At 46.1% G+C, this 20,680-nt stretch overlaps 1 protein-coding gene across 5 annotated transcripts in view; it reads right to left on the reverse strand.

Moving 5' to 3' along the window:
* Positions 1 to 20,680, reverse strand: part of ATP10A (ATPase phospholipid transporting 10A (putative)) — a 195,970-nt gene that overhangs the window by 26,482 nt on the left and 148,808 nt on the right. For all 5 annotated transcript variants that reach the window (XM_032395422.1, XM_032395424.1, XM_032395423.1 and 2 more), the window contains 6 exons: positions 20,272 to 20,524; positions 16,933 to 17,150; positions 14,556 to 14,750; positions 11,524 to 12,106; positions 4,202 to 4,305; positions 3,982 to 4,108 (listed from right to left, as the gene is read on the reverse strand). In XM_032395422.1, coding sequence (XP_032251313.1) covers positions 3,982 to 4,108; positions 4,202 to 4,305; positions 11,524 to 12,106; positions 14,556 to 14,750; positions 16,933 to 17,150; positions 20,272 to 20,524 — 1,480 coding nt within the window. The remainder of the gene's footprint in view (positions 1 to 3,981; positions 4,109 to 4,201; positions 4,306 to 11,523; positions 12,107 to 14,555; positions 14,751 to 16,932; positions 17,151 to 20,271; positions 20,525 to 20,680) is intronic.

The raw sequence follows: 20,680 nt of genomic DNA on the forward strand, positions 1-20,680 counted from the left end.
GCTGCCCTCAGCTCTGAATCATGGAGTCTGCAAGGTAAGGACCAGGCAGGGGTGTGGGTCTCAAAGTATGCTTAGGAATAAAACCATGTTATGTTCCATGTTCATTGTGAGCATATTCCTGACAGCCCAGGCACTGGAAGGCCATCTGGTCTTGGCCTTTCTCCCCTCCCCCAGACCCCTGGATCTAGCATGGGGAGACAGTCCATGCTCTAGGTCTCTGGCTCCCTATTTTCACCATCCAACAGAGTTGACATCTACCAAGGCATCCTAAGTATCACTTCTGCTGTGATACATTCCCTGATATCCAGGGAAAGAGGGAGGGATGACCACGTCTGCCTCCATGTATTCAAAATGCCTTGTTCAGGGGCATCTAGGTGGCACAGTCGGTTAAGTGTCCAACTCTTGGTTTTGGCTCAGGTCATGATCTCAGGGTTGTGAGATCAAGCCCCACATTGGGGCCCTGTGCTCAGCATGGAGTCTGGTTAGAGTTTCTCTCTCCCTCTGCCCCTCCTCCTGCATGTGCTCTCTCTCTTTTTAAAAAATATCTTGTTCATACTTAACAATAACAATGGTTATGGAATAATCATAATGATGGCTAACCTTGATGAATTACTAATTGTCAGGCAAAAATTTCTGCAGCATCCCTAACATGTGAGTACTACAATTATCCCCACCACATAGATCTGGGAAGCAAAGGTGAGGGAGATTAGCAAGGGAAGGGCTATAGCATTCCATGCACGGTATGTCTCATGCTCCAAACCTCCTTATACGGCTGCTCTAGGAGAACTTCCACTATGGAACAGAGCTTTGTGTGTAATTCAACCAGTTACCCACCCTTCACTAGATGGCAACTTACTATAGAAGGGACTTGCAACTCCCCACTTTTGTATATTAGCTGCTCAGCCAGAGCTCCTTGATATACGTCCTCCAAGAAAGAAAGCAGGGAAGGATTCACAGATAAATTCCAGTCCTTCAGGGAAAACCTAACACCTTGAAAATAAAGCATCTTCATTTCAGGAGCTAACTGGCCTAAGTAATGGGCCCTGACTGGGTCGCTGGACTGATCCTAACCTCTATGTGCAGCTTTGAACCAAACATAGAATATTACTGAACTCATAAAGAGAATTATGTAAAGTATGTCTATCTCAGCACGAAATATGGCCAAGGATAAAGAGTAAATCTCAGGGAACACTCCTTTAAAAATTATCTGGAAGCACAGTGGTCTTTCTTCAGCTCTTTAAGGTAGCTTATTAGCAATGGAATCTATGTAACTTAGAGAAATGCCACCTCTCTACAGCCTGAGCCTTGGGAGAACCTGGCATTTCGAGTGTTATAAGAGGGTAGGTAGTAGGGTCCAAGCTAGTGCCACCATGCTTCACTGTGATCAAATGTCAGGTGGCTTTTCGTGAGAGGGGAGTTTCAGATGACATCTGGAAAAACAAACAGGAATGCTGGGGAAAGTGAACAGAATGTTGTCCTTTGAATTTCGGCTCTTGGCCAGAACAGTATGGAAAAGAAAACTTCAAGAACACAGTATAAATGGTGACCCTTCCTTTGTAGTTCCCTGATGTTATTTAATATAAGAACCTAAATGAAAAGATTTAGAAGGAGTATTTGGCTTTGGGCTTATTAAAAATATAAACAGCTTACTTTACATGTGCCTGTGCATAAAGCTGTGGTGAACACTGAGGTGGTGGCTCTTCTATTCTCCAGCTCATCATCTGAACCGTAAATATCCCAGGCTGCGGGAGACGCTAAGTGTTTTAACAACCAGCTAGCAGGAGGGAAGCTGATTTGCTGTATTTTCCCATTTCTGTGGAGCAAATATACTCACCTTGGCTGAAGTCAAGCTACCAACAGCATCAAAAAGCTATGCAAAATTCCTGAAAATTTATGCAAAACAGCACATGGTGGCTATAAAATTTCTGAAAATGTATGAAAAGGCTCTCACCAGCAGGCATGAACAGACTCAAGGACGCTGATGGTGCCCACTGCGGGCACTCCAGTAGTTCCTTCACTGATTCATCTCAGAGCCCTTTAACAGACCCCTGGAGATAAACATCCACTCAGGATGACAGCAGAATGTGGCTGAATCAAGATTCTGAAAAACTCTACCATCCCGGCCCCAACAGAAAAAAAAAAATTGGAACGAGGATAAGTAGAAAACCTTACTTTTAGATGCTTACATAGTTGCCCAAACAAAAATTACAGAATCCAAGTTAGAAAGCAAATCCCCTGAAAAAGATCTAGGAAGGTGAGTTGATCTCAAGTTCAATATGAACTTAGGGTATTCTAGGGCTGTCAAAAATTCAGGATGTGTTAACAGAGATACAGCATGGGGGCCAAGGGAGGTGATGGATGCCCAACTACCAGAGGGGGTCTGTATAGAAGAGGCCAGCCAGGCTGTAAACAGATGTGGAGGCAGTAACATAAGACTCATCACCACGTGCTGCTGAGTATTGGACCCTGTGCCTGGACCTCACTCAGTGCTCCACTGGGCACCCCCTCTGTTCATCCCCGCAGGATTATTACCCAGCAGACAAGGAGACTGGGATGCCAAAAAGACTGAGTCACTTGCCCAGGGTCTCATGGCCAGTAAGTGACAGAGCCAGGACTGGATAGACAACCAAGCTAAGGCTCCTAGACTCTGAAAGAAGGCAAGGTAGGGATGCCTAAAAATATAGGTGGACAGCATGGGGACTCACAGCCAAGTCCTCAAACAGTTAAGGTCTCACCCTCTGGAAAAGGGAAGACATTCCGTCTGCCTTGCTCCACAGGGTGGGACCAGCACCCACTGGAAGAAGGGACTGGGGAGGCAAATTTTACTCCATTCAGGAATCAGAGCTCTCCAGGGAGAGTGCCCTGCAGTGAAGGGACAGAGAAGTGGACCTGCCCATGGGCCAGAAGGACCAGCAGGAACCCCTGCCTATCCCCTGGGTCTGGTCAACAGTGCCTTCTGGAGAAACATGCTCTAGATATGAACAGTCCCAGTAAATCAAAACCTGGAAGGTTAGAAAAAGCACAGCTGTCTTCCAAGTGTTTCATTTAATCACCCCCCAGGGACACTGCTCATGATGTCTCTGGGCATCTGGATCTTGGGGCTTTTTTGAACAGTGCATGCCCTCCTATAAGACACCAGAGGCAAAAAAGAATATTGTATGAAGTGTGTATGTTATGCTATTAAATATATTAATTATTATATTAGATATGTATATATAGATATATAGGTAGCCCAACTCCTTTGTCCAGGGAACAAGACCAAATGAGTTACAGCCTTTCTGTATTAAATGGAGAGGGATGAACTCCAGTTTCTCCATGCCCCAGGTATACCATCTGACTCTTGGCACCACGGGATGGGGTGTGTGTGTGTATACAGCATGATCACATTCAGTCCCTGGTGTGGTCAGAGAGCACAGATACAAAGACTCAGCTAATTTAATACAAACTTAATATTAAATATTTAAAATATTAAAATAAATATTCTTATAAATACTAATATGAACACAGTAGAAAATATGAGCACATTTTAGTAAAAATGAGCTTGTTTTCTTTTCATCCAAACTGAATCTATGAAACATTCATAAGATGTAAAGTGCAGCCATTTCTGGAATCCAACAGTTTCTTTTTGTTTTAGGGGTAGGAGGTGGAGGGAGTCCCTTCAAGCTTCGGTTGTTGAGAAGCCTCGTTCCTCATCTCTATTTTTGGTGGGAAAGCAGGGTTTAGGGGGAGGCAAGTCAGGTGTTGTCACTGGGTGCCTGGTGGGACAGCACGTGGAATACTACAGAGACGGGCCATGGTGTGAATGTTCAGTCAAGGATGGCTGGGCCTGGGGGCCATGCTAGCCTCAAGCCAGCCAACTCCTTAACCAAGCCCGGCAGGTGCAGAGCTGCCAATGACTAGAGCCATGTCACCACCCCGTCCAGGACTGTCTCTGCAAATTCCACACTGCTCAGCGCAACATGTGCTCATGTGCATAATTACCCAACAGATGCAAATTTGTTTCCAGGCGAATGGCAGACTGGAAAAGAAGCTCCTCACGGTTGTCCAGGGAAGATTCTGCTTCTAAGTGGCTTTGCAACCAACAGGCATACTCTTCTTCACTCAGAACCTATGTGAGACACACTGGTGAGTGCCACGTAGGCACCACGTACTGTGGGGGCAGCGGTCAGTATCCATGCTTGTGGAGGTGGCACCCACTCACCCTCTTGGCAATGCACAAGGTGCGCAGGCCTTCCACGGCATACAGGTTGAGGTAATTCTGAGTCTTGCTTCGGATTTTCTTTTGATGCCTTCCTCTGGCGTCATCTAGGTTGGAGTAGAAGCAGAAACAGATAAGTAAGAACAACGGAGTCTGGCGGCTCGTGGACCACTCCACAAACCTCAGGTAGCTTTGCATGGTGTTAAAACAACTCTACATATGTAGCGTACCCCAGATGAGAGGTCAGCACCACCCCAGAGGTTCTAGCCCGGAAGCTCTTCTCACCCAGCTTCCAGGCCAGCTTCCCCTTCTGAATGTAGTCACACTCACAGACACAGAAAGCAGAATAGTGGTTGCCAAGGACTGGGCAGCCAGGAGACAAGAGGAATTGTCCAATGGGTAAAGACTTTGTTTTGCAAGATAAAGTTCTGGAGACCTGTTGCACACCCATGTGGATCCACTTAACACTCCTGAACTGTACACTTATTAAGATGGTAAATTTTAGGTCATGTGGGTTTTTTTTTTTTTAACCACAGTTAAAAAGAAAGAGCTAAGTCCACTAGTAAGAGTTCTCCAAACACCCACCCTTTTCTGTTTCCTGTAGACACAGCTGAGCAGACTTACTGCTTATTATCAAACTTCAGAAGTGCTGACTCGGAGCCTCACCCAACTGTGGTATCCATGACAAGGTGACACACGCTTATCCTAAGTCTACCGTTTTCGTGGGCCGCCAATTAGGAGTGGAAAGGCATAATGCACTTTGGTTTGTGCATGATGAAAGTATATGATGACCGTGTTTCAGGGTCAGTGCTCTAGCTGGCTGCATTTGGAATTGCATTTTGTTGCAATGCATTAAGCAGGAATGTCACAAGAGCATCCTTCCCCTGTGATTTACTCCAACGCCCTCCAATAAGAGACATGTGTGAAGCCTCCGCACCACTAGATTCATCCCGGGTCTATTTCATCACTTATAATAGTATACACGTTTCACATAAAATTTAAAGTAAAAGCTGTATTGTAAAAAGAGCCACATCGTATTTTTGACTGTTACTAATGACCTTTGCTGAAATGAGAAGCTCATATAAAAAAAAGCTTTATTAGAGATTTTATTTATTTGTCAGAGAGAGTGAAAGAGAGCACAAGCAGGGGGAGGGGCAGAGGGAGAAGCAGGCTCCCTGCTGAGCAAGGAGCCCAATGTGAGACTCGATCCCAGGACCTGGGATCATGACCTGAGCTGAAGGCAGACGCTTAACTGACTGAGCCACCCAGGCGCCCCTAAACAATGCTTTATTAGGAGTGATCTGGTATCCTTTCGCCCAGGAGGTGGATGTAAATGAAGGTATATACTCTTCCAGTTTGTGAAAAATTGTACTTGAATACAAAGTGCAGTTTCTATCCCCAGAACACCAGTAGTATTACCAGATAGAATATAAGATGTGCGAATATCACATAAGACATACTTTCACTAAAAATATTATGTTTTTTATCTGAAATTCAAATTTAACTGGGCATTCAATATATTTTGTTTGCTGAATCTGGCAACTCTTCTTACCAGTGGTGAGGCCCCTGGTCTGAGACAGGCTGTCTACTATCTGAGTCAGGTCCTGGGCAAACTGGACCTGGGAGAAACACTTTCACCTCTTAGACATATGTTCTCCATAAAGAAGATAAAACATTGGTTCCGGGGCAAAAAATTTTAATTATATATTTAAAACATACTTAGGCATAGCATAAGGCACAGATATATATACAGTACATAAACAAATATGCAGCATATCTGTGGCATTAAAATGTCATGGGGAGATAATTAAAAAATGTCTAAAAAGGCTCCTTAAGGGAGCAATAATGAAAAAAAGAGAGATTGGAAACACTGCCCTAGATTGCTTTGCTTTAAGAATTTAAATTTCCTGAAAAGATGACACTCAAAATACAACATCTTAATTTTGACTACCATTTACTCCTGATATTGTGATAGCAATTCTCAGAAGGGGATAATAACAATATTCCAGATGCTGACTATTATTTGAGCAAAGGCATGTCTATCTGAGGGCCTTTGGAATTAGAATAATAATAATAAAGTACTTTGGTTCTCCAGAGAGGGGAGGGGAAGACTGCACTCCAGCAAAGGAGCAGCATGCAGGAGCTGAGACTGAACACTTGGTCAAAACAGAACTGATGAGCTTGAGGAGGCAGGCCGGGTGGCTCGGCATGCTGGGTGCCCTGGATGAGTGTGTGATCCCACAGGCAGCCATGTGGAGCTGTTTCTGTACGGGGCCACCACAGCAGAGCCTGGGACTGAGCCCACCCAGCCCTTCAGGGAGAGAAGCAGCGACTGCCCTGCCTCGTCCCCTCCTCCAGACTTGCAGACACACACCTCCTCTGCCACTTGAGGTAAAACCTGGCTCCTGATTCTTACTCGACCTCTCCCTTGTAGATTCTCAACTGCACCAAGGACTGCACAGTCACTGGGAAGAGCCAATGTTAGGGTTTGTAGGATTGGTTCTTTGTGAATGCTGGGATATGTCCACATTCTGATGGAGGGGCCAGGATGGTGGAAAGAACTCAAGCTCAAAGTGGAAGAGCACCGAGGAGCTGGGGGCACCTAAGAAGAATGTATTGGGTGCTGTCCTAGAAAGCAAACCCATGGACCCCCCAGAGCTATGTGCTCAGCCCAGCTCTCCTGCACTCTTCTCAAACTGCAGGCATTCTAACCATTCACATTGCATTTTAAGTGATACTCATGCAATATTAGCCTCTTCTTTCTGATATCCTAGAGGCCACCCAGATCCCGTGCAGCTTTCCTATCTATGGTAGTAGGAAGAATGCTGTGTCTGCAACACAGCTACCTGGGTAATGAGCAACATCACGGGCAGAAGTGGAACCAATGCTACCCAGCGCCTCCTGGCGGGTGGTGGCGGCCTGAGGGGCCCAGAGAGAAGATCTCTGCAGCCACATCCGGGATTGGGGGGCACGCACAGTGTCCGACAGTAACAGATCCTATCAGTCTGTAAAGATGACTCCCATGTCACTGACCTCAAGATGCAGCAGGACTGAAAGGAACCCTCTTCCAGCTCTGGCTAAGCAGGGCAGATGGACACGGCTGGCAATGCTCAGGACCTCACAGGAAAACATCCACTCCCACTCATGATTTTGACATGTGGTCTTAGCATGCCCAAAGTGGTATTTCCATTTCTTCTATACTTGAGTCAAATTTATTTCTCTTATAAGGATTTTCATCTTAGTCAGATGGTAAAATAAGAAGGTGAATTCTCTTCCTTGTTCATGCATGCATTTACTGATCCACTGAAGAGCAGCAAAGTGTGAGGCCCATGCTAGATGGTGGGCTACTCTCCATCCTCACTCTTGGAAGAGGGTGGAGCTGTCTGGGTGTTTGTGTCTTAAACACCACACCAAGTGGCAACTGGACCAAATCTCAAGCGGTGAATCTTAAGGGGAAGGAACCAGAGAGAAGGGAAAGGGACCTAAGCTTAGACACTATACTTATATCAGACCAGACACTGCTAGGGGCTTGGACCAGGGCTTCTTGTGAGGTCAGCATCCTGATTTCCTCTGTGCAGATGGGAAATAGAGACAAAGAAAGTAAGTGACTTATCCAGGGTCATTCTAGCTCATAAACATAGACCTGGGATTTGAACAGAGGTCTGTAGGTACCGGGGTGGGGTGGAGCCCCTGCTTTATACCTGATCCCAAACAACTTCCAAGACACGATCATGTCCTGAGAATATGACACACTCTAACACAGTCACGTCCACCATCAGCGTAGCCTCCTCATGCCTTGTTTGATAAAGTGTTAGGTCTCTTTGAAGAAAGATCTTAAAGCTCTGAAGTAGTCCAGAGGATAATACTTGTGTGCCTACCTCACTTTATCACCAGCACACAGGTACAGCAGCTCAGCTCTAATGCTGCTTCTGCAGCACAGGTAAGTGCTCTGCAAGTCTGTTCCTCTCCACACCCATCCGCCCCACAAAGTAAAAACTGAATGATTTATACATAAGGCCAGGGTGTCACCAGTGGTTAACTTCAAGGTGACCCCCCAAGGTGACAGCTCCTCTCTTGAGAATCCAATGGGGGTCTTGGAACTTCCTGAATCTTAAGTTGCTGGATGTCTACATGTACCTCTTCCCTATCAACCTATCTGACCTGCACACTGCTTGGAAATTCCTAGAGTAAGGCGGAGAGCTACACAAACTGTTTATTTTTAATTTGCCCCTTTCAATGTCATGGTTTGGGCAATGTGTAACGATAGCAATGTCATTCTTTTATGTGTCTCTTTCATGGTGGAACAGATGGAAGGCTTTGCTTCTTCTCATCTATAGTTACCTATATGTGGGTAGTAATTTCCTCCCAGAGACCTACAGTCGTGGAGGAGGTGAGCACAACAGCAAAGCCACACTGGGGCTGCAGGATTAGGTGGAGGGGGCTACGAGGCTCCCCAGCCTGCACACAGTCTCCCTGCAATGCCCCCCCATCCTGATCTTGAAGTTGACTATGAGTGGTAGGAGTGGTTTGTTTGCACTTTCTCTAGAAATTTGAGAATTCTTCCTCATTTAAAAGAGTGATCTGGCAGCAGAGTACAAGTGTGGTGACTATGGCAGCCTTCTTGGTTTTTCTTATGTCTTTTGCACAGAGCAGTAAGGTCCCTGGCCCTCTCTGTATGGTGGGTCCTACCTACCACACTGTCCTACCCTTGTTTGCTAGTGCTATTGTAGGTCTTTTACCTTATACATGACCTGCTGTATGTGGTAATGTCTGAAATACAGTGGTCCATTAAATTGTCTTTAATGAAAGGCTGTGGAAAAGGACAAAGATGATGTTTTTTTTTTTTTACAATAGAATTAAATCTGCTCAGATAATTGCCATATCTTTTCTTCTTTTGCGTGGATGCAAAATCAAACTTCAGAATAAAGAAGGCTTATAAAATGTATTTGGAAGCTTTCTTTCCTCTTCTCTTTTTTAGAATAGTTTGAGGAGCATAGGTATTAACTCTTCTTTAAATGTTAGGCAGAATTCACCTATGAATCCATCTGGTCCTGGATTTTATTTTTTGGTAGTTTTTTGATTACCAATTCAATTTCGCTACTATTAATTAGTCTGTTCAGATTTTCTATTTCTTCTTGAAATAGAAAATTTTCTATTTTCTATAGAAAATCTTTCTATTTCTTCTCCAGTTTAAGAAGATTGTATGTTGCTAGAAATTTATCTATTTCTTCTAGGTTGTCCAATTTGTTGGTATATAATTTTTTTGTAGTATTCTCTATAATCCTTTGTATTCTGTGGTGTCAGTTGTTCCTTCTTTCTTGTTTCTGGTTTTATTTATTTGGGTCCTTTTTTTTTTCTTGATGAGCCTGGCTAAGGCTTATCAATTTTGTTTATCTTTTTCAAAGAACCAGCTCATGGTTTTAATGATTTTTTTCTACTGTTTTTTTAGTCTCTATGTCATTTATTTTTGCTGTGATCTTTACTATTTCCTTCCTTGGAAAGGAAGGAAACTCCTCTTGGTCTTTGTTTGTTCTTCTTTCACTAGTTCCTTTAGGTGTAAGGTTAGATTGTTTATTTGAACTTCTTGTTTTTTTGAGGTAGGCGTGTATCGCTATATACTCCCCTCTTATGATCACCTTTGCTGTACCCCATAGGTTTTGGACCACTGTATTTTCATTTTCATTTGTTTCCATGTACTTTCTGATTTCGTCTTTGATTGCTTTATTGACCCTTTGGTTGCTTAGTATCATGTTGTTTAGCTTCCATGTGTTTGTGTTTTTTTCCAGTGTCTTTTTTTCTCCCCAATAAATGGTGGGAAAATTGGACAGCCACATGCAGAAGAATGAAACTGGACCACTATCTTATACCATATACATAAATAAACTCAAAATGGATGAAAGACTTAAATGTGAGACCCGAAACCATAAAAATCCTAGAGGATAACATAGGCAGTAATTTCTCTGACATTGGCCATAGCCACATTTTTTCTAGACAGGTCTCCTGAGGCAAGGGAAACATAAGCATAAAAAGCTCCATCAAAATAAAAAGCTTCTGCACAGCAAAGGAAACAATCAACGAAACCAAAAGGCAACCTATGGAATGGGAGAATGAAGAAGACTCTTGGAATGCAAAATCAGCCTATGAATTGGATTCTATGTCCACTCTAGCACAGAACCCCTGGGGTGGAAAGGCAAATCCTGCCCTCTGGTAGGTTATCGCCATGAAAAGCTACCCAAACTGTTTTCGGAGACCTGTTTACGACAGTTCTGCCATGGGAAAAGGATTTTCTCTGCAGAGATCATCCAGTGCACCTCCCCACAGCAGAGTGCTGCTGTATCTGGGAGCCAGGAGTCCTGTTCGGAGGCACTGAGATTGTGGCGAAAGGACTATGGGAAGTAAAGTATTCTCTAGCTCCATCCCAGAGCTCTGGAAAGGCCGCACCCAGTGGACAGGTTTCACAGCAGGTTGCACCTGGAGATGTTTCCAGGATACAACAGACAGGAAGACTGTGCAGGCCAGGCCGCAGAGCCACAGCATGTACCCCTGTCTGCCAGCAGCATCCTCCCCTCCATCCCACCTCTCTCCCTGGACGTCAGACGGGCATGCCTTCATCCTCCAAGTAGAGAGGAGGGGTGACCACATTTACGAATGGGGATCTAGGCCATTCCCCTCTCAAGGCGCAGAAGCTTTTGTATCTAGAAGGAGGTTCAAGCAAGCCCTTCTGCTGGATAAAGTTCCACTAACACCAGTGGTTTTCAAATTCCTTTTTTTAAACACAGAAGTTATATGGAACTCTAGTACATGAAAGAGACTAAGATGGAGCTGCTCTGCCCAAAGGTGGGACAGATGGTGGTTGAGAGGCCAGCAGCCTCCACTACCTAGGCTCTCACTGTGGCCTGAGGCAGCTCCACAATTGGGCTACAAACCATGACCTGAGGTCAGGCAGCTGGGTGAGAACCTCCATAGAAGACATGGTCCAGGCAATCACAGAGCAGGAAGCAACCTTCTGGAACTTCTAGTCTAAAAGTTCTTAACCTTCATTGTCCAGATTTAAAATGATGCTAGGCCTCCCCCCAAGTGACCCTCGACCCCACTGTTCTAAGGGGAGTTCAGGCACTGAAGCCCTCCATCCTCCAGCCCCCAGTGCATTCTAGTCCAAACCCCTCGAAGGAGGAACGGGTGATCCAGAGAGGCAAACCTCTGATGGGCATTGCTTTAGAAAAGGCTTAATGAAATCCAATGGGAAGGGACTGAGGGAAAGGGCTAATTTATTGGGACTTCCACCTGGAGCTGGGGGTACCACCCAGTGGAGGGGAGCTGGATACCTGAGGAGCAAGGCAGCAAGAGGTCCATGACCACTGAGTCAGCTCCTTTGGTGTAGACATTGATCTCATCGGTGAGTGGATGCCGGATCACCACTGACATCCTCTTGCGGATAGAGTCGAAGCCCAGCGTGTGCAGGAGCTCGAAGGTGAGCCTGCCCAGGTGGGGCAGCTCCACGGACACCTGGTCGTGCAGCCGGTCCACCAGCGCGCAGTTGTAGGCCCGCGCAGCATACACAAGCGCCGCCTCGTCGGGGCTCTCTGCCTCATAGCGCAGCTCCCGCTCCTGCTCCCGCTGCAGCTTCTGCTCCTGGGCAGTGTGCTCCGGGCCCCAGCTGGCAGCCCCACTGCTATAGCCATTGCTGGCGATGGCCGCGGCTGGCTGGCCTAGCCTCTCCTCCAGCTTGAACAGTGTGCTGTCATTGGATAGGGTGGACAGAAAGTTGGACCCTGACTTGTGGGCGGCTTTGTTGGTGGTCAGGCTCCCGATGCTGCTGCAGCCTGAGGTCAGGCGGCTGGGTGAGAACCTCCGTAGGAAGTCTTCTATGGTCTTCACGGGCGACTTCACCTCAAATCTCACCCTCACCTGCAAGACAAGCAGTCAGAAGACATGCGAGGTATATGCAAAGGCCTCACCCACACGGCCACAGGGCACTCCCCCACTCCCCCTGAGGGCTCAGAGCACAGAGTTCCCGTTTCCCAGATTTGGGGGCACACAACCAGAGCCAGCATTTCTTCCTTGAGACCATCCTTTGGCGTCTTCCATTTCACTTAAACAAAAATTAGCAATATACGTTCTTTTAGAATGTGATCACCTGGGTAGCCACACGGAGGCCCTGGCCTGACTCAGGGAGTGTGTGGCTAGTGGTACCTGCAGGCTCTGAGACTATCCCCTCTGCTAGCTGTCCCCACACCGCAATGTCCCACTGCTTTGCAGAAAAGGTTCAGAAGAACACGCCTGTCACTACCGCCTGGCACAAAACCCTGACACAAATCCCTCCCCTCCATTACAAAATGCATTTACAAAAGACCAGTTTATACAGTCCTTTGAATTATGTCCATATAAAATTTAAGTAACACTCCCAGACCCAAAAACTTTTCTAAACAAATTAAACGCTTGGACAAATTCAGGATTCAAATCATTTAGCACATTTTTTTAAAGTCACAATAAATTGCATATCTTCTAACAAGAAGTGAAAACAACAAAATGACAGTTATATACATTTGCTAAAGTTCCAAAAAGCTCAACGATGCAGCAACAGCAATACTTTATTTAAATGAGTACTGTTCACTAATGCTAGTATAATATGCCTATTTTAACTTTCTGCTAGAAAATAGATTTACAGCAAATGTTGCAACAAGCAAAACACTGAATTATAGTTAGCCTTAAATTTTCATAATTTTCCCCATGTGACTAAAGTTGTAAATTACATAATAGCCTGCAGAAAAGTCAGGTATTTGGTAAAGCAAGGCACATGGGACCAATTTTGATAAAGGTGCTTCTTTGTTCCTATAATGACTTTAACTGTGCTACATGTTCAAGGAGGAGATTCAAGCAGCCACACTGGGCTCCTACTGGCTCCAAATACCCTGAAATATCACACTCACTAATATGTGGAAAGAGGAGTGCATCCAGAGACCTACTCATCTGCAGTCTGAGGGTGGGGGATTAAATATTCTGCTCCCTATGTGGAACGCACTGCCTATGTGACCATCACCACATGCCTCAGTTATGTTGGGGTCTCTCTCACTTATTCAGTAGTTGCAGCAATGCCTGGGTCTCAGACAGGTCTAACTAGAAACCAGACACTTCTCCAGGGATGCATGCCAGCAGGACTGAATATAGGATGGTGGAAGAATCCAAAGGTCAGATGAAGGATGCTGAGGCAGCTAAGAGGTGAGCTGCACCGGGAAGCAGCCCTCCCCTAAGGCAGACGGTGCAATCCTGCAGTCTCTGGGTGGTGGGGACCTTGTCCACTCTGGACCCGCCAGGCCCCCTGGGGCTTCTGCAGGCCAGTGTGGCAGGAGCAGGAGCAAGGGGGCAGGGGGGCTGCGTTACTGCCAGGTATGCTGCTGTGAAGAGAGCAGAGACCCTTGGTTTACCCCACATCTCACACCAATGGCTCCATCAGTGGAACCTGCTAGAAGGGTTGGCTCAGGAGGAGGGAAAGAGGTCTGGGAGAGTGGGGGGTTGAGGGGCAGGTCTATGGCATGCATCTAGCTCTAGAGCACCTTCGTTTCTAACCATTTAAAGTTGCTTAGCTGCATTATGCACATCCCTCCTTAGGTGTACTTCCTACACACACACCTCCCGGCCTATCTAGAGGACTTCCTGAGAACCACTGGGGTTATAAAGGACCTGTCTGCACATGAAACTTTACTCTCTTCAGAGAGAACCTTATAATTACCCAAGCAAAAACCAACTTGGGTATTGCTATGTTTCCACCATCTTAAGTAACCTCGGATTGATTCTTGACCACTTCTCTTTTAAAGACAATGTTAAAGGCCCTTTTAACATCAAATACATTTATTGTGTGCCAAGCCCTTCTCTGAGCCCTTCCTCTAAACCCTCACCACTGCCTCCATGTCACAGATAAGATCCATAAGGCACAGGAGGGGAATGGCTTGTCCAAAGCTGCTCAGCCTGTTGGTAAAGTCAAGATTCAAGTCCAGGCGATTTGTCTGGGCCCCAAGCCTGTCCTGTCCACTCTCTCATGAGAATCTGGAACCCTGAAGCTCTGTGTAGATTGTGCAGGGCAGCCCCACTCCAGTCCAGGCTGTTATATGCCCCACCCATTATGGGCTCAGAAGTTTTTCCTCTCCCTTTGGCCGCAATCCCCTTACCTGTCCACGGTACCCTGGGGACGGCACCACAGAACCAATGAGCTGGCTTGCCCTCCACAAAGCCCCCTACTATATCTCCTTAAACCTGAGAGGTAGTGCTGAGCAGTCCTGCTGGGAAGGTTAGACTGACAACAGTGGGACCATGCTGAAGGTCAAAGGCATCGGCTTCACAGGGATACCCCAGAGCTTGCCTTTTGTCGTGGCTGATCCGGGGATGTGACTACTACTGTGTTGCAGATGGTGAGTGCGATGAAGAAGTCGAACACGTCAGAGAGCTCTGGCGAAAGGTGGGCCAGTGGGCGTTCCTGGGGCCTTGCGGTGGCCAGGCACCTGTCACATTCATTCACCTTCTCCAACAGCTTTGGATCGGGTGTGATGTCTTTCTCCTGGAAGAAGACAGAGACTGAGGGGTGAGTATAACCCAGTGAAAGCGTCTTAGTGCTTCACTGTTTAAGGCACCCTGATTTCAGTTTAAGCTCTAAAGATACCTTCATCTGACTCACATGCATATGCCATTTTATAGTGATGAATAATGTATAATTGGTACAAGAATATATGACTTACATATGGAATGAAATGCGTATGTTCTTATAACACACACGTTCTCATTATAAAATAATACAGCTAAGAATATATGTTATTATAACATATCTGACTCAGAGAGATTTGAAAAAGAGGGAAAACTTAACAAATCTGTATCACATCACCTCACAGTAAAACATACTTTTTGAAACACACACTTCTTTGTCTCCTTCCAGTCTTTTTTCTGTATATTTACATTTTACATCATCAAATATTTTATACATTTCCTTTTGACATAAGCCCAGAAGTGGGGTTGCTGGATCATACAGTAATTCTATTTTTTAAGTTTTTGAGGAACCTCCTTACTGTTTTCCACAGTGGCTGGGTACCAGTTTGCATTCCCACCAACAGTGCATGAGGGTTCCCTTTTCCCCACATCCTTGCCAACACTTCTTATCTCTTGGCTTTTTGATGACAGCCATTCTAAGAGGTGTGAAGTGGTATCTCATTATACTTCTGATTTGCATTCCCACCTTAAATTTATACAATGTTATATGTCAATTATATCTCAATAAAAAAATTTATACATAGATTGGCAGTGTCCATTTTCCCCAAAACACTGATCCATATATACAGCTGATCCTTGAACAATGCAGGGATTGGGGTGCTGATCCCTGTGCAGGTGAAAGGTCTATATAACTTTTGACACTCCTAAAATTAGCCTACTACTGACTGGAAGCCTTACTGATAACATAACAGTTGACTAATAATATATTTTGTTTGTTATATGTATTATATAGTATATTCTTACAATTATATAACCTAGAGAAAAGAAAACATTATTATTAAGGGGTGCCTGGGTGGCTCGGTTGGCTAAGCGTCTGCCTTCGGCTCAGGTCATGATCCCGGGGTCCTGGGATCGAGCCCCACGTCGGGCTCCCTGGTCAGCGGGGAGCTTGCTTCTCCCTCTACCCATCCCTCCTGCTTGTGATCTCTCTCCCTCTCTCTCAAAATAAATAAAATCTTTAAAAAAATTTTAAAAAAGAAAATATTATTATGAAAGTCATAAGGAAAATACAGTACTGAATTTATTTTTAAGAATCTGCGTGTGAGTTGTCCTGTACAGTTCAGACCTGTGCTGTTTCAGGGTCAACTGCAGTCTGAGCTTTTCCAGACTTTTAACAACGTCAGAACAGACACACTATGATTCATTTGGCCATTCTTTTATCACTGAATACATTTTTTTTTCACTGACAAACTGCTATGCACAGAAAACTTTGGCTGAATCCCTAAATTCCTAAGTCAGGAAGTTTGAATATTTCAAATACTCTGGACCCATATTGCTAAATCAATGCCAGGAAAGCTTGCTCCAACACAGTCCCCCTCCTGTCAAGCATGAGGGCCCTCCTCCCAGGTACCCCTGCGTAAACCCACCAATCAGCGACCGCCATGTAATGGCAGACTCTGTATGGTTTCTAAGGACAGAAGAGAATGAGGCCACCACAGAGCAACCAAAATGGATTCTCCCTCTCTGCTCTTAAAACATTTCAGAAGTGAAAGGTTTTTTAGAGATCCTCACTCACTCACTCCTGGAAATTTCCCTGCCTGACCAGAATGGTCCATAAATGTTTGGGCAGCTGTCAAGGCAAGGGAGAAAGAAGTTTATTGGATTTGGGTTCATCTAATTAAAACTCCCCCCCTCCCCGGCTTTGCTTTTTCACAGTTGTCATCCTGCTCTGATGTTTTATGCATTTCCTTTGGCAGGACAGACTTCCTCTCCAGCGCCCATCTGGGTAGTTCACCGGCAATCCCCCATCCTTAGAGGCCAAGGCAAAGGGGCCGTGTCAGCATTTTAGGAAAGATACATGGGTTTGAAGAGGTGTTGGCCACAAAAGTTCTGTTAACTGAGCAGAGCTAAACCCCCAGCAACAGCTCATTCGTATTGTTACATGCAGATACTTTGGAGGAATGAAGGGGAAGTAGCAGGACCAGGAAAGGTGATGCTGCCCCAGCATGGGCAGCTGCCGTCCTCTGAGTGGGACTCACCATGGGGCTGCTGAAGGCCGTGTGCTTGGACAGCATGCTGGCCCGCTTGGCCTCAGCCCGGCTGCCTGTGCGCCGGTGTGACTTGGTGCTCTGGGTCCTGTGCATGACGCGAACGCTCTGGTGGCTCCCGATGCTGCCGCGCTGGGGCAACGATCCCCCTCTGGGGACCGCCTCTTCCTCTTCGGAGTCTGCCTCCTGGTACCTGGCCAGACGCTGGGCTGTGGTCAGAGGGACATGGGGTGACACGTCACAGGAAGGCTAGGAAAATGAAACTGATTCAGAGCACTTGCCACCCTTGCTTTCTTAAAGGCAAGGCCACATTTAATGAGTTTCCACTGAGAGATGGAGGCCGCTCTCATTTTATCTGGACCTACAGTCAACCTGGTGAGGCTGACATTCTCAACCCCAAGCACAGATGAGTCACAGAGAACGTAAGGAGCTTGCTAAGTACATTAGGACTCAAGAGGGTGGAGATGGCATCCAGGTCAAGGTGATGCCAAAGCTCAGGTCCAGTGCATTTTGGCACAGTGGCCATCGCACTCCACAAACAAGTAAGGAGTGGACAGATAGATTCACATACAGCCCCTCTATTCAGGTGGACCCTAGGTGTGATGAATGGGGTTTGGGCAGCAGACAACAGGGGCAAAGGAAGGGAAGACAGTGAAGGCCTAGCCCACAGAGTAACCTGGCTTCAGGATTTGCCCTTTAACCTGGGGTCATGGAACCACCTGGCTCACTGGGGCTGTCAGGACAGATCACATGTTGAACGTCTGCCCTGCAATCACACAGAAATAATGGTTCTCAGGCTGTGTTATGGTGCTTTACCATGGGGAATCCTTGTTCAAGGCCAGGTAGGTGGTGGGTACTGTCTGCATTTACACTGTATGGATGAAGGTCTACCCAACAGGGAGGCTAACAGTCATTGTGGGTTGCACAGGGTGGACAAATGCCACCAGGATATAGACCCAGCAGGCAATGCTCCACTGAAGACGACCTTGACTGCATGGCTATGCTTGAGCCCTCAAGGGGGCACTGACCAGCAAAGTTCTTGTGGCTACATGGCCACTCAGCGAATTACGAGGTACATCTGCACTGCTTCTTGCTAATGGATGGCTCGGAAGACATTTTTCTGGCTTTCCCCAGTTAGTTCAGCTTGTTTCATCACAGACGAGCAAGGAGACTATTCATGAAGATTACTCATTCAAAACAAGCAATTACTAAGAACTTCCAGGGCAGGTCCAGTGCTGGGTGTGAGCACAAGGTATCTTAACACAAGGTGGCCTGCCTGAGGGGCTTAGAAGGGCCCTCCAATCTGGGCATGCCTGTGGCATTGGTCTGTCCTGTGAGCTAGGCCTTATATTGAGCATCTTTCATTAGGAAGACTTTTCTTTAGGGATGAGAAAAACAGATAAGGAAAGATAAGTCACCCATGGTCACAAGGCCAAGTAACTGCCAACACCAGGATCCAACTCCGGGAGTTCCTGACCCCAGAAGCAAATCTCCTCTGCCCGTCCCACCCACTCCTGGCTGATGGAAGTCCCAGTTTGGTGGTGAATGAACGGCAGGGAAGAACAAAGCCCGGACACGGTGCTATCAAGCTTCTGGGCTTGTGCATTAGGAGCTTGGGTCAGCCTCTCGAAGGATACACCAGCTGGTCCCACCCTCCTGCAGCAGTAGTTGGATGTTAGCCTAAACGCAGCAATCCCTCAGACCACTGCTGATGTGTCTGTGGTCTACAATGATGCAGCAGTTTCTGACCAGCAGTGGCCTGAGCGATGCCCTCAGTGTCGAGGGAAGGCAGGAAGCAGGTAGGTGATGCCTCATCTGGGGCACACAACGTAACCAGGACATAAGGTCAGAGATGGCCAAACCCACAGTCTCCATGTGAACTGGGTTCATCGCACAAAGTCATCTGAATTCATTTTACTAATGAGATCTGAGAGGTCAGGTCATGGGTAATAACAGCTGACATTGCTCCTGGCCCCAGGTGCATGTCAATGACTGATCACAGCATTTTTTTTCAAACATGCAGCAGCGAGGCCTGCTTGCTTTGGTCTTCACTACAAATGCTTTCCTGTGTCTTCCAGAGGCAATGCAATCCTTTGATTTTATGATAAGCATCTGACAACTGTCAACATTTTTCTGTAATCTTAGCTGGGATTCTGCCCATGGAGTCTCAGGTCCAGCTTTCAGAGGCTGCTTCTGACCCAACTTCAGACCTGGGTCTCTGGCTCCTTTACAGTTAGGCTAAGCTCTGCTTTCAGGCAAATGAGCTCTTCTGCACAAGGCTGAGGAGTTATGGAAGGGGAGAGTGCAAGGCGGACAGGTGGACAGTGACTGACCATTTATTTTGGGAAGCAAATAAAGCAATAAACATAGTGGATAAGTTCCTATGTCTTCTATTTAATATGATTACTTTAATTTTACATAAAGGGCCTTCGTGGATATCATAATTCTTGGTTTCATGAAACTCGCAAAAATCCCATGCCTCTAACAGATCTTTCCTGCCATATCCCCCTAAAAGAACAGCTTCCTAATGAAGCCCACATACTGACTTCTGTTCTATTATTTGCTTCTGTTCCTGTGGCAAGACTTCTTTCATGTTCTCAGATGCTGTTACAGGAAGGAGAGGGGCGCTGGTTGCAGAGCTGGCACACCTTATCATGATGCCCTCTCCTGGCTCAGATGGGTGGATGGTTCCAGTCATACCCTCTGCTTATGAAGTGGATAGCTCCCGTATGGGTTCAGGGAGGACAGAGGCAGCAAAGGATAAGGAAAGGAGAGGTAGGAGGAGCAACCACCTGTAAAATTCAAACGGGAGTGATATTTCTTTCCAGCTTCTACTAACATCATTTTCTAAGGGAAAGAATACAGCATGAATTGCCCAATGCCCTTCTGAGAATTTTCAGCTAATAACAAGGAGGCTGATGGGTGACAATAAAAGCATCTCTTCATTTTTTGGTGCAGCAAAGAGACTGGGTGCCTCAGAAGTGACTTCCTCAAGAATGCCCTTCTTGGTTCTCTTGTCTGGTAGAAAAAGAGTGTTTAAGCAGATGCCCACCACACTGAGATACTGCAGTGAACAGGGCACTGTCAGCAACATGGAATTCTATGTTTGCTTCTATAAATGCTGCCATGCTTCAGTCTCCTGAGTTGCTCTAACAGCCTTTCTGCATTTTATTCTCTGTCAAAAATCAGCAATCCCTGAAGCTTGTATGTGTGTGTGTGTGCATGTGTGTGTGTGTGTGCATGTACGTGTGCCCAGGCATGTGTGCATGCAGCTTTGACACAGAGGCTCTCTGTCCAGCCCAGACTGGGGGTCCCCACCCCCAGACTCACCATTGGCATCATGGGAATATTCTATGCCAGACACAGTGCATCTTCGGAAAACCATCTTATTTTCAGTTAAAGTGCCAGTTTTATCTGAGAAGATATACTGTATCTGCCCTAAGTCTTCCGTGATGTTCAGAGCTCGACACTGCAGCTGCGAGTCCGTTTCTTCATCATACAACTCTACGTCCTGATGAATGAAGTACACTTGGCATACTTTAACAATTTCAATGGAAACATATAAGGAAATTGGGATTAAAACCTAGAAGACATAAGGCATACACATGAACAATTATGAGGACCAGGGAGCTGCAGAAGTAGTCCAAACTACTGAAATGACAAATGACTACAACCACAAGTAAGTAGGGACTATACTGTACCTTTAAGAGCTTAACCAGGTTGGTTTAGAGTCAGTATT

Source organism: Phoca vitulina, unplaced genomic scaffold (genome assembly GCF_004348235.1).
Source record: "Phoca vitulina isolate PV1807 unplaced genomic scaffold, GSC_HSeal_1.0 scaffold84, whole genome shotgun sequence".
NCBI lineage: Eukaryota > Metazoa > Chordata > Mammalia > Carnivora > Phocidae > Phoca > Phoca vitulina.